Source organism: Prunus mume, linkage group LG1 (genome assembly GCF_029339155.1).
Source record: "Prunus mume cultivar Tortuosa linkage group LG1, ASM2933915v1, whole genome shotgun sequence".
Classification (NCBI taxonomy): domain Eukaryota; kingdom Viridiplantae; phylum Streptophyta; class Magnoliopsida; order Rosales; family Rosaceae; genus Prunus; species Prunus mume.
The window spans coordinates 471,861-485,706 of NC_142698.1; the positions used below are offsets into that span (position 1 = coordinate 471,861).

Consider the following 13,846-nt stretch of genomic DNA (forward strand, 5'->3'; position numbering starts at 1 on the left):
TCAAGCTCCTAATCACTTGAGCTTGAGGAGGGGAGATTTGAACACATGACCTCGAGTGCATGGATAACTGCTCTTAATCACTTGAGCTACAAGCCCCTTACTAACGAATTTAACTATTATATTCATTACATCGACGGCGATCCCTTCACTCAAAGGTCCATAAAGAGAAAGGAGAAGGTTGCGAAGACTGGAAATCATATGGGTGTTTTGATTTTCTGAGAAGATAAAACTCTTTTCTCCTATGCTATGCACATACCGTGTCTTATTACAATGAAGGTTATTGGTGCTAAATGGAAAAAAAAAGGTAGGGCCTATGCATTATGTAAGTTAATTATTCGGTATTAAAGGGTTTAATAAATGTTGTTTGGAATAATCATATTGGTCAAATTAAATGGAAACCATATCTAAAGTTTAATTTGATAAGCTAATTGAAAAGGGAGCTGGGATTATCCACGGTCCAAAAAAATCATCCTCTACTTTAGTTCAATAAATAAGTGATGAACCCTGAAAAAAGAGAGAGAATACTTTTAAACCCAGATCATTACAAATAAAGTAAAAATCTCATAACAAGCATGATGCACACTAGTTTATTTCGAAGATGTTAACTTCTTCTGAAACATACATAAAAGAAGGAAAAACAAGAACACTCACACACAGAGGAAGAAGAAGAGGGAACCCTAACTGAGAGCTATAGCAGCACACTCTTATTCTGACCTTTTGAGCTATAGCAACAGCACAGAGCTCACAAATCATATCACTCAATAACAGAATATCAAATTTAAAACACTTGCAAAAAATAATTTCAAAGTTACAAACACATCACGAATTAAAGATATAGTCGGCTTCATTATTTTCTTTGAAATATATTTCAAACTTTTGCGAAATCCGTCATACAAAGGAAACTGATAGAGCCCAAACGCAGAGACAGGAAGAAGGGCAACCACATAAATGAGGGACGTTGTCCACATCCTTTGATGATGAATCAAGAGCACAAGAGTAGCAGTGAAGGTGAACATGGTGGCTACCAGCGAGAAGAAGAGAAGGGTGAATCCTAAATGCAGCCTGAAGGGAAGAGAAAGGTGAAAGTTTTCGTACTCAAACGGAGACGTCAGGATAGAAAGAAACGTGCACAGAGAAGTCAATGAGAAGATTAGCGAGATAATGTCTGAAATGGCGAATGTGACAAAGAAAGGAGAATGCCTGAGAACAGGAACCCCGTAGTCATCAGTACCCCCGGGAGCCGTAAAGGCAGCTGCATAGGCCACGGTGGCCACCAAAGCTGCCACGGTCGAGCACGACTGAGCTGTCTCTTTTATCCATCCTTTTGCCAATTTAAGAAGATCTGCATGCTTATTCTCGAAGAGCTTGTGCGCTGTCAGACCCTGATTGTTCTGGTGCAGGGCGTAATGACGTGGCATTATCTTTTCCACACGCTGGCCGCAAATGGAAAAATTGTTGAGGATGATGAACCATTTTGATAAAGTAAACGATAGATTTATAACTAGTTATATTTCTCTATGTAATGTTGGAAGAAAATTATTAAAATTAAGGAATTAGGCGTATATATAAAACTCACTCACCGCCATCCAAAACAATTCTTCTTGCAATTGAAACGCAGGACCGCTTACGTGTTGAGTGTCTACAGTGTAAAATTTCGTATCTGCAGCGTGGTGCAATATGCTGTTCCCATCACTATCAATCCTGTAAGCCAACCTTGACGTTACTGTTTTCTCCTTTTTCACAAACTTGAAGATGGCCAACTGACGATGCTTAATGGCCACGTGCAAAATGTTTTCTTGAGTTTCAAAATCACGCGCCTCAATCGCTTGAGGGTTAAAGTTGATAATCTTTTCCACAATTTGTAATATTCCGGCACACGTTGCTGTAAGCAATGGGGTATACTTGTAAATAGATTTACTGGTTTCCCCTCCGTCGTGACAACCACAATCATCAGAATCTTCTTCCACCTGTTTGTTTGAACACAACAGACAAAAGGTATTCCTTATGTTTGGTGAATCACTGTACTCCAACGCCCACGAATACTCCTTGACCAGCAAATCAGTCAATTTCGATAATAATTTTTGATTTTGCATTTCCTCGAACATCTTACTGGTTGGTCGCCATCCTAGTAGTAGTTCTGATCATTATTAATAGACATATTTAGCGATATACCCATTCTTAGCACTAATATTATAGATAAACCATACACTATTGAATTTCTATAAACAAACCAAAAAAAAAGACCCAAAAAATGACAGCTGACCTTATTGAATTTAATATTGATTATTAAATTACTTTGATATCTTACTGAGTATTTTGGGTATTTTTATGAGATTTTGGGGTTGAGTTTGTTTTAAGAAATTGATGGCAATTTTGTAATTTATAAGAAGTTAAAAGCCTCTTTGTTATGTTGTAAATGGGCTTTGTGTGTGTTTCTAAAGTCCATTTCATGTAGGATATATTTATAATTTGGGCCCCCTATATTGGGGATAATAGTGAATCTCCCCTTTTGTACTCATCTCTTATATCGATCCTCTCTCTCAATCTCGTTATCACTCCCATTATCACTCTAATTTTCTTCTATACTCTAGCACAAAAAATAAAAACTAAAATTGAAATAGTTATTAAATGAGGTCCTTAAGTAAGCAATTGTACAAAATTAGATTATCACCTGCCTGTTAGATTGGTTTTTTATTTTATTTTTATATTTGCAGTTACGTTATTACATTCTAAACATATACGTTTGGTAGGTACATCGATACTAACTTATGAGCATATTTGTAGGTATATTACTGTATGTATATGATCATAATTTACTATATTAGACTATATATCTATGAATATATATAGATATATAGTCAAAAGGAGCAAAACTAAAATCAACGAAAAAGTTTCTTAGCTAAGAATAGCCTATCAACATTTTTGAGATAAAGACGAGAGCGTTTGTAATTCAGTCACAAAGGCCCCTACAAAAGTTCAGTCATGATAACTTGCCTAATATAATGGCTTCCGTATTTATAATATCCTTATATGGTTATCTGTATTAATTTGTACAGACTTACCAACATTTTATATTATGGAAAAATAATATCCTTTTCTTTTTTAACAAATAAGTTGTTTTTAAGATTTTAGGGTTTATGGAAGGATGACATTCTATATATATATATATATGGCTCACTTTGAAAGTTCGATTAATTACTCGTAATCTTCTTTCGTGGCTGATTGGATCCGCTCTCCAAGTGGTCGTTTTGATTTGGCGACTGATTCGATCTCCTCTCCGAGTCACAGTTTTGATTTGGTGGGTCCCAATCAATGTTGTCATCATCAAAAAGGCCTGAATATGAATGTATAAAAAGGGGAGCACAATTAAAGATCAGCATTATCATCATCAGAAGTTAAGGCTTGCATAAATAAAGGGAGCACTATTCCTTCTTGCTCCACAAGCTTGGCTTGCGAGATCAGTAATACCAATGTCTGTAGTCCAGGTTATTCTTTGAAGAAACAGAAAATTACCATCTATAGCTCTACTTGTTTGAACTGTTGGCCAGCTAAAATAAACTAAGAAAAAAAAAAAAAAAACCCCAGCAGGTGAGTTTTTTTTTCCTTTTAAAAGAAGAAAGAGATAATAAAAGAATATCATCCATCCAGGGATCACATAATAAGAAAAAATTTAGGAATTTAATGGGTTTTTTTCCCTAATAACATAAATAGGTTGACTCATCAGAAAGACACATGTGTTGTTCCTAAATTGAATTTTTGATTTTAATTATATCTAATTTTAGTAGTAGTGTATAAGCAGTAGAGTACATTTATAAATGAGCTTCTTCCATATGCTTTGGCGAAATTTGGGTTGGAAGGCAGATGGCATTTGGGCTAGCAATTGAAGACTTGTGAGTCCATGGCTTTCCTTTCTATTCGCAAGATATGGGTAATTTTTTAGTAACCAAAGAGCAGTCTCTGCGTTGAAGGAAAACCGTGTTAGTAATAATAAAGTAAAATAAAAAAATATTAGACTAATTTTATTTGGCAAGGTTATATATTCGAACCACACATTCATATAAGAATTAATCTTAATTCACAGCTATACATAGATAACTAACATATATAACTAATAATGCAATTGTCAGAGAGAGAGAGAGAGAGAGAGAGAGAGAGAGAGAGACCAAAATGTTGGCTAATGACTGCGATCTGAAGAATGGATATGTTATCATGGTTTCTGTTGAAGTGGTACTCTATAGCCTCCTGCTGCTGCTCTATATCCTCCTGCTGCGGCTTCACTTGGGAAGCCAAATATTTGACCAAGTTTGTGTGACCGAAAGCAGCAGCCCTGTAGAGTGGGCTCTCTCCTAAGTGGTTTCGAATCTCTACTAGAGTGCTAAAAGAAGACTGACCGGAAAGTCTCTTATCCTTGTCCACCAAGAGCTTTGCTCCGTTCAGATTTCCAGACGCAGCCGCCTCATGAAGAGGGGTGTTGCCATCGTTGTTCTCTATCTTCAAATCTGCATTGTCATTTATCAGCGAAATAAAATGCTCAAGCAGGTCGCTGTCGCAGTTGGAGGCTACGACGTGAAGTGCAGTGTCGTTGTTCATTGTAATTTTTGAAACTATTTCCGTCGGATTAACCTCGCATAAGTATTTTAGGGAAATCCACTTGCCGTCCATTGCGAATTGATATTGCATTTTCGCCAAACTCGATGCCTCTCCTCTTGTCATCTCTAGCTATTAAATTTTCTACTCAATGCACTGGTTTCTTTTTTAAAACCGGGCGATCTCCCAGTACATCTATATATAGCGAGCAATATTTGATATCAATCCCAATATCACCTTGCTTTGGGTTTTCTTTAGCATCACATGCCTTGCTTAATCAATTAACAAAGTATTTCGTACTAGCCAAGAGTAATAAAATTTAATAAAGAAAAAGTAATAAAGCAAAAGTAGAATAACAAGTTAAAAGAAGCATTAAATAAATTAAACTTTGTTATAAGGATCAGCCAGTAAGACATGATCCACGTTTTGATTTGTTATTTGTCTTGGCAAGCCCAGGGCCGGTCCTGAGTTTTCAGAGGCCCAGGGTGAAAATTTAAAGTGTGCCCTACACACATTAATCACTAACACTAGTATACTTGTTTTATCAACTAAGCATTGGTTTTTTTTTTTTAAGTAAATATTTATTCCAAAATATTTTTAGATTTTGAGCAATGTCTTCCATATTCCTAATAATGAAAACAAATGTCCAACTATAGATACCATACCAGTTAGTCAAAGAATTTCAAGAATGCAAGTCAAGCCAATATCAAAGAATTTCTTTTAAAACTCTCGTCATGGATCCTTTGTTCCAAAATTTCAGATTCATCTCAACATTCTATTCCTAAATTATGGAAAACAATATCTATTTAATTTTGATTCCTAAATGATGAACTTATCATCATCGGTGTCAGGGAGAAATTCGATAAGAGTTCATGTCATTGGCAGATTGGGGGGGGGATAGGATAAGAGGAGGTCAAACGATGTGAAAAATCTACAAACAAATAAATAAATAAAATCATATTTTCCTTTTCATTTGATGTCAAATCATGAAAAATTACCTTCAATTGATTTATACAAGGACCAATTTTGCACTGAACAAAAGCCTACAATTTGGATTTTGGAATCTCCCCAATCTATCAATAGAAAAATTAATTTAGGGATTCATAATTCTGGAACTAGTATGAGAGGCTTAGATGAGATGAGATGAAATGAAGAAGAAGAAGAAGAAGAAGAAGAAGAAGAAGAAGAAGAAGAAGAAGAAGAAGAAGAGATCGTGGTTCTGAATGCCATTTTTTGTTTTTCTCTCAAAAATATTAAATTAATTTATAATAATATAATATAATACTTATTATATAAATAAAAAATTTGGGACCCCCTTGAATAATGGGCCCAGGGCAACCAACTGACGCCTAGTTAGGACTGGACTGGGCAAGCCATGTCATCTGTCACATTACCTTTGTCTTAATTGTTTATTTTCTGAAAAAATAAAATAAAATCACCAAGAAAAACAACAGAAGAGACCACCCAGAAAGTTTAGTTTACATCCAATCGTCCCATGCCAGAAAAATAGTTATGCTTTACTGTTTGTTTTCGTGAATTTTTTTTTCTTCTAATTTTTCATTTGTTAGAAAATTAAAAATTAATCAAAAGTTACAGATCGGTTTGGTGCATGGCTTTTCAATTGAATTGTCATAAAATATATTATTTTATAATAGCAGACGTGTGATAGCAAGCCTTGGTTTGAGAAACACTCTCATGTAATGAAGATAACATTTTTTTGCCATTCCGGTTAATAACTCATTGCCAAGTGGGCCACGTGTCAATGTGTTATTAGTCCGGGATGACAGGACCTGACTCGAATTCCCCTTGGAATCCTTTTCAAATCATGCTTCCCTTTCTACACCCATAGGATGCCGGGCCCATTTACTAATTTAAACCCCTTTTTCCTGCCTTAAAAGCATAAAATGGTTAAGACTTCTACTGAAAACGGATAATTCCAAAATTTACACCTACATACATCCATAACAAATTCACTAACTTCATGCATGCAAGGTCTATACTCCAACCACCGTCAAAAGAAATTCTAAAGTGGCTCAGCTTCGTTATACATATATAATTCAAACCTCAATCGAGCTTCAGGCCCACCAAAACAAAAAGAATTCTAAACCTTATTCGCAAACCACTTTGAGTTTAAGACTCCGTAACCATTGACAGATTCAATGATATATTTTGATGCAATTCAAGCACAACTCACACAGTTTATTTCGTGGTTGCACTTAGGTTAACCTAGGTTGTCTACGTACCCTTACTGGGGAATCAAACCACACGTAGTTCTTTCGGTATTGATATTATTGGCATACAATCCAATAAATCAGTCTAAACCAAGTTTCAAAATCAAACCTTACTTAAAGATACTAATGCTTGTGCATAGTAGTCTCATTGCACATACTTAAGAAAATCCCATTGTAAATAACAATATAAAACTCATACTGATTTTCCCTCACCGTTGTTCCCATGATACCTTTATCTTCACATATACACATTTCCCAGACACACAAGACGGAATCCTCGACGCCCGTGCGGCTGAAACTAAATCCCCAGACATGCATAATAGAATCCTCAAAGCCCGTGCATTTGGAACCAAAACCACTATCCCAAATCCCAAAACACAAGGTCATATAATTTTATAATAAAAACTCAACCCACAACCAAATTTTCAATAAACCAATATACATTATTCATTTACTTAATAAATAAAATAAACTCAGATGAACACGTAAGACATTTATAATAATATCCGATATATAAATAATCCAATACCAATATCCATACATCCCTTTTTCCACAACCATATTCGAATTCCAGGATCGTACAGATAGTAATGTCATTCAATATCAAATAAGCATCAATTCGCACTATCCCCATAACCCAATTTATATCACATATGACACTTATCCTTTCCTTCTCCTAATCTTGTACCCACTATCCATATATGTATATATATATATCTATATTGCACAACCCACACTATCATCATGTACCAGGGGAAAACAATCCAACACGGGGATCGTTTTAACTAGACCACATGGTAGAATCCTCAATACTCATGTGGCTAGGGAATAAGCAGTCCAACCGGAGGACTATTGCTACTAAATATCCCTCCTACTTGCGTAGACTACAGGTCAAGGGCTTCGGTACACCTAGTCAAGGGTGCCCAGCATACCGATACACCTCCAAAGAGTTATCGCGTGTCAATATATCAAGTATGAATAACAGGGGAGGTTCCTATAAATCCAACAATGTCTACCAACCAAGTCCCGGGGGTTTAGTGTCGATCAAGCAGTCGGATCGCTCTCGATCCCACAATTGGACTATAATCGGTTTACCTAAAACCAAATTCATTGACTTCGAGTATCCGGGACTCCGATTCTCCATCCATAAGTTTCCACACGATCCTAGAGATATGAGGGACAACATATTTGAATTCGGGACCGATCGAACTGTTTGAACCTATCGAACCCAAATATCACATATTGGGTGCAATATCTATTGGGTCCAAATCCGAGCATACTGTCGAACTCAGGACAACAAGGAGAACATTTTAGAACCCAATGGGCTACCACAAAGTGGTCCACGCCCCGCCACCCACCGATGGTAGCGCGTGAGTGCCTTGAGTAATTTTTGATGATCGGAAAACTCCAAATTGCCAGTCATTACCCATACCATTAGAATTAGACTACCTAGGGGATCAACTTCTGTTCTTGGACCACAGCCAAAAACTGACCGAAACTAGACGAATCGAAGCCGAAATCGTTAGCATAATTGGGGGTTAGAAATCAATCTCTAAAACCTCAAAATTGACCCAAATCAAGCACATACAGGTAGAGCGCGATGAGAGGATGAAGTTTCATGTATGGTTCAATGATTTTGGCCACCTAAATCGCCGAAAATCGAACAAATGCAGTCGAAGACGAACAAGGGTTATAGCTCGATTTCAGTCCAAAATCACAACCAATCTTGGAGTTTCAAAGGTGGAAATGGGTGTGGACATGTAGAAGAGGAAGAGACGAATGTTTTGTGGGTTGTGGCATTGCTTGTAGTGGCAAGAGGGAGGAGAAAACGACTGCCAAAGTGGCTGGTCTGCTTTCGAGAGAGAGAGAGAGAGAGAGAGAGAGAGAGAAGCGGTTAAGATTTATAAAAATTCTGAGTTTGCAAAATTTACGGTTGTGCCACTGCACTTCCTTAAATTATAACTTCTTCATTTTAGCTCCGAATTGAACCCACTATGCGTCTACGAACTCCTGAGAGCGAGCTCTACGCAAAAATGCCACTCAAATCCCCAAAATCCTTCCAACATAAAAAGTGACTAAATTGTCCCTACTCCTGATGGTAAAAATGTAATTGCGCAAATAAAATAAATTGAATAAGACGATTAAACTGGGTTGGGGTGTTACAGGGGATAAAAAATAGTGTTATCCCTATTACAAATAAGTTTTTCTACCTCGTAGAAAAGTTGTCTAAATAAAATAATATATTTCAGAAGGTTGCAAAACAGGAATGGTAGCATGAGCAGTTGCAATTATGAAGCTTTTATGTTGGAATAGCTTGGGGAGTTCCTAGATGGGTTTTGCTACTCAAGTTGTTTTTCTTATTTAGTCTTTGCATTTAGATTTAGTTCGTATTTTGGACTGAAGAGCCTCTGCTAGGGGAGCTAAGTTATTAGCTCATAGCTAGTGTTCCTCCCCAAAACAATTTCTTTGTTCCTGCAGTGTGGGGGTCTTTTGTTGTTTTGAAATCCTTTGGTTATGAATTGTTTTATTTTGCTTTATCATGATTGTTTCATTCACTGCTTTATTAAAGATGTGCTTGGTAAGAAATGCTGGTATGTTAAGACAATATTGCAGGTGGCACAACTATTGGAACCATTCCACCAACAACTATGTTGTTTTCAAAGATGTCATACAGGAAGGAATAACAACAGGAAGGCTAAAAGCTGGCGTGAAACCTCCCTCGATTACAACAGATCCTTTTCCCCAACCTGAGGTCAACATGGTCAACTTAAATTGGCTAGAACAGAAGAGAGACAAACCAGCAATAAAAGCTAGCTCCAGTAGAGGCAAAAGAGTCACAAAGGAGACTAGTCAAAGGCCAAAGGCAACCATCTTGGCTGGGGTAGTGCTGTGCAGCAAGTGCAAGTGTGAAAGTGAGTTAGAGGTGACTCTAGACAGGCAGAGTCGAGTCTACACCTAGTGTTTTTGACAGATTGGAATATCATGCCAACAAAGCCCGATTCGGCTCCATCTAAAAACGAGCAGACAGAAGGACTATCTAAGGCCACCGCTTAGTGCAGCAGAAAAATGATAGAGCGACCAAAGAAAGAGATACCAATTAAAATGCGAAAATGAAAATCCCTTGGCAACTATCATAGAAGGCAGATGGTATTCTCTTGGAAAGAGCGGTAGACCAACTCGGAGTTAACGAACTCAGAAGGAGAGTTCAAAGGCAATCGCACCTTCCTCGAGGCAGGGAATGACACAGTACTTCGGAGACAAGTTACGCGAGAAGAGGAAGAATCAGTAGCTCATTTGGCGGAACAAACAACACATCGACAATAAGAGTGATGAAGGCGAGAATAGCGAGCAAACCTTCCATCCATCTTGCCTCACCTCGGTCAATCAACTTGTACCTTCACAGACACAAGGTGAATCAACCTATTCTAGTAGAGGGCAAGAAGACTGGTGAAAAGTATGAAGATAAGCAGTTAGACTATGAACTATCTCGAGATGACCGATTGGACTCATTGAAATAGGAGAACAGGAAGGCGAGCAGAAGAATATGGGGAAGAGCGGATGGAGTATGATGGAGCTGGATGAAAGCAGGCTTCGGTGCAGAATTAGAAAGTGCATTACAAAGTGCAGATTAAGAGAAGAGTTCGAGGTTAATAGAAGGACAAGGAAGCACTTTGGAAGGTGATGTGCTTTCCCAAAAACGTTTGAGTGCAGATTGTGAGTAGAGGGCGTGCTAGAGCAGCAGACACCTCTGCCAAGATGAGCGGAACTACAGAGAAGTTGGTTGTAGAACAACTTTGTTTCTCCAAACCAACTAAGGAAATGGCCAATCTCCTCAGACCTCTATTCATAATAGCAAACTTTGGGGGTATTCCTATTCCCAAAGTGATGTTAGATGGAGGTGCAACCATTAATCTTCTGCCTCACTGGTTACTGATCAAGATGGGCAGAACAGAGAAGGATCATATTCCAACACGTTTGACTATCAACAACTTAGCTGGGGGCATCACTAAGACTCATGGAATCCTAGATGTGGATGTCATAGTTGGAACCAAGGAGCTGAAGATTGCATTTTTTGTGGTAGACACCACTTCTACCACTTACAATGCATTGCTTGGTAGGGATTAGATCCACCAAAGCTTCTGTGTTCCTTCCATTCTGCATCAGTAGTTAGCCCTTTGGAATGAAGAAGGTTTCATGGAGATAGTAGAGGCCGATCCACGACCATTTCTGCCATCTGCCATGTATTTTGAGGCAAGATATTATCATGATGACCTTGGTCCTTTCACATTCTTTAGAGTCAACCAGAACGGCAGCCCCTATGGTGTCATGGCCCAGAGACTCATTGAAGATGGTCTAGCCAATTCTCTAGAGGACTGGGATAGACCTTTTGTTCTAAACCTCCAAAACTCTGATGTTTAGTATTAGTCAACAAGAAAAGGATCGAGCTACAACAATCCGATCCATTACAAAAAGATTGTTGATATATTGGGAAGAATTCAGCCATCAACACTGAAAGCACTGAAGAACAAGAAGAGAGTTTTCGGGGAGGAAGTACTAGATTTTGAACCAGCAGCACTGGATAACTTTTTACTAGAAGTGGAAGATCCATTACAGGAGATAAACTTAGGGACAAAAGAGGATCCAAGACCCACTTTGCATGATTTTAGAGACTGTTTTGCTTGGCATTATCATGAGATACCTGGATTAGACAGAAAACTGGTAGAACACAAGCTGCCAATCAAAGAAGGCTACCTCCTAGTCAAACATGCCAGGAAAAGGATGTCTATGGAAACAAAATTGAAAGTTAAGGAAGAAATAGAAAGACTGGTCAAGGCAGGATTCATCAGACCAGCCATTTATGCTGATTGGTTAGTAATATTGTGCCAGTTCTGAAAAGAAAAGCAAGGGCAATTAAGATCTGTGTGGATTACAGGAATCTGAATGAAGCATCTCCCAAGGATGAGTAACTTATGCTAATGGCAGATATCCTAGTAGATGGAGCTGCTCATATCCAAATGCTATTTTTTATGGATGACAATGCAGGATATAATCAGATTATGATAGCAGAAGAAGACATCCATAAGACAGCTTTCATGTACCTAGGACATATAGGTGCTTTTGAATACACTATAATGAATTCTGTTTTCCATGACATGATAGGTTATTCTCTAGAGGTGTACATAGATGATGTGGTGATTAAGCCCCCAGAAGAAGCAGATCATGTGTCAAATCTGAAAAGGGCACTCTTAAGAATCAGACAACATAAGTTAAAAAATGAAACCCTAGAAATGTGTTTTTGGAGTTCAAGCAGGAAATTTCCTAGGTTTCTTGGTCCACCAAAGGAGCATAGAGATCGATAAAAATAAAGCAAAATCAATCATAGAAGCTCTACCACCTCGGAACAAGAAAGAGTTACAGAGTCTTCTGGGAAAAATTAACTTTCTAAGGAGATTCATATCCAATTCTGCGGGAAAAATTCAGCCTTTCTCCTCCTTGCTAAGATTAAAGCAGGAATAGACGTTCAAGTGGTAAGAACAGCACCAGCAGGCTTTTGAGGAAATTAAGCACTACCTCTCAAATCCACTAGTTTTGTCCTCACCAAAGGGATGCAGATTGCTCAAACTCTATGTTTCTGCATCAGAAGTGTCCATTAGGAGTTTTTTTTAGTTCAAGATAACAAGGAAGGAAAGGAACATGCAGTCTACTATATGAGCAGAACTTTGACAAAAGTAGAAAGGAAATATTCTGCAACTGAAAGGCTTTGTCTAGCCTTATACTTTACTGCCGTGAAACTCAGACATTATATGCTGCCATTCACCGCCTACATCATTGCCAAGACAGACCTAATCAAATACATGCTAACAAGGCCAATGTTGAGAGGCAAAATTGGCAAATGGACTCTGGCTTTGACAGAATTTGCTTTCAAATATGTTCCCCAGAAGGCTGTCAAGGACAAGCTGTAGCAAATGTTTTAGCCGATCATCCAAGGGAAGAGATTGAAAACATGGATTCTTTGGATATAGCAAATGCAGATTTGTTGACTAGAGCTCATACTTGTCTAAACAATCCCATCTATTCAATTCACCTAACACCTTAGAAACTATACTTTGACGGATCAAAAACTGATGTAGCCTCTGGGGCAGGGATTGTCTTGGAGGAGCCATTGAGGATCAGACACTATTATTCTTTTCAGTTAGATTTCCAATGCACCAACAATAGGGCTAAATATGAAGCTTTAATCATTGGCCTTGAAATGTTGGTGGAATTAGGAATCCAATCTGTGGAAATCTTGGGAGATTCTATGCTTGTGTTGAAGCAGATTGCTGGAGAATACAAGTGTCTAAATCCTTCTCTAGCTGTCTATCTAGTGGCAGCTATGAATCTTTTAATAGAATTCATGGAAGCTACTTGGGAACATATTCCAAGAGAGGAGAACTTCTCAGCCAATGAAATGGCTCAGATAGCAACATGAGTACAAATACCTGAAGACTGTGTCCAAAGGATTATCAAGGTAGGAAAGAAAAGTCTACCATCTATTCTGACCAGTGGGATGGAGATAGATATCAATTTTGCCATAATCACTGAAGATGATTGGAGAACTCCCATCATAAATTACTTGCAGTATTCGACCCCGTCTTCTGAAAAAAGAGTTAGACTCATGGCTATAAATTACCTTATGTGGAATGGAGATTTGGTCCGAAAAAGTAAAGATGAGGAGCTTTTGAGGTGCCCTGTAATGACCCGGTCCTAAATAAATAGGTAAATATTAATTTATCCAGTTAAAAGACCATTTTGCCCCTAGAATATTTTATTAGATTTAAATTTGACTTTTTGACTAGGAAGAAATTTGGGAATTTCGACTACACCGTTGGATAGAGCACGGCGAGCTAAGTCTGTAGACACGTAGTGGGCTTGAATCGGAGTTGTGAAGAAGTTACGAGCAAAACATCATCAGTGGCATAATCGTAAATATTGAGAAAAGGATTTGATAAAAATCAGAAAACCCTCATTCTCTCTCTCTCGCTCCT

At 37.9% G+C, this 13,846-nt stretch overlaps 1 protein-coding gene across 1 annotated transcript; it reads right to left on the reverse strand.

Annotated features, from left to right (window-relative positions):
- Positions 1-512: 512 nt before the first annotated feature.
- Positions 513-4,695, reverse strand: LOC103336313 (uncharacterized). The gene is made up of 5 exons (XM_089041210.1): positions 4,164-4,695; positions 3,808-3,957; positions 3,200-3,334; positions 1,581-2,137; positions 513-1,433 (listed from the first exon to the last, which is right to left on the reverse strand). Exons 1-5 carry the CDS (start codon positions 4,678-4,680, stop codon positions 759-761), a joined length of 2,034 nt encoding a protein of 677 aa, XP_088897336.1. The 5' UTR covers positions 4,681-4,695; the 3' UTR covers positions 513-758.
- Between the last annotated feature and the right edge of the window lie 9,151 nt (positions 4,696-13,846).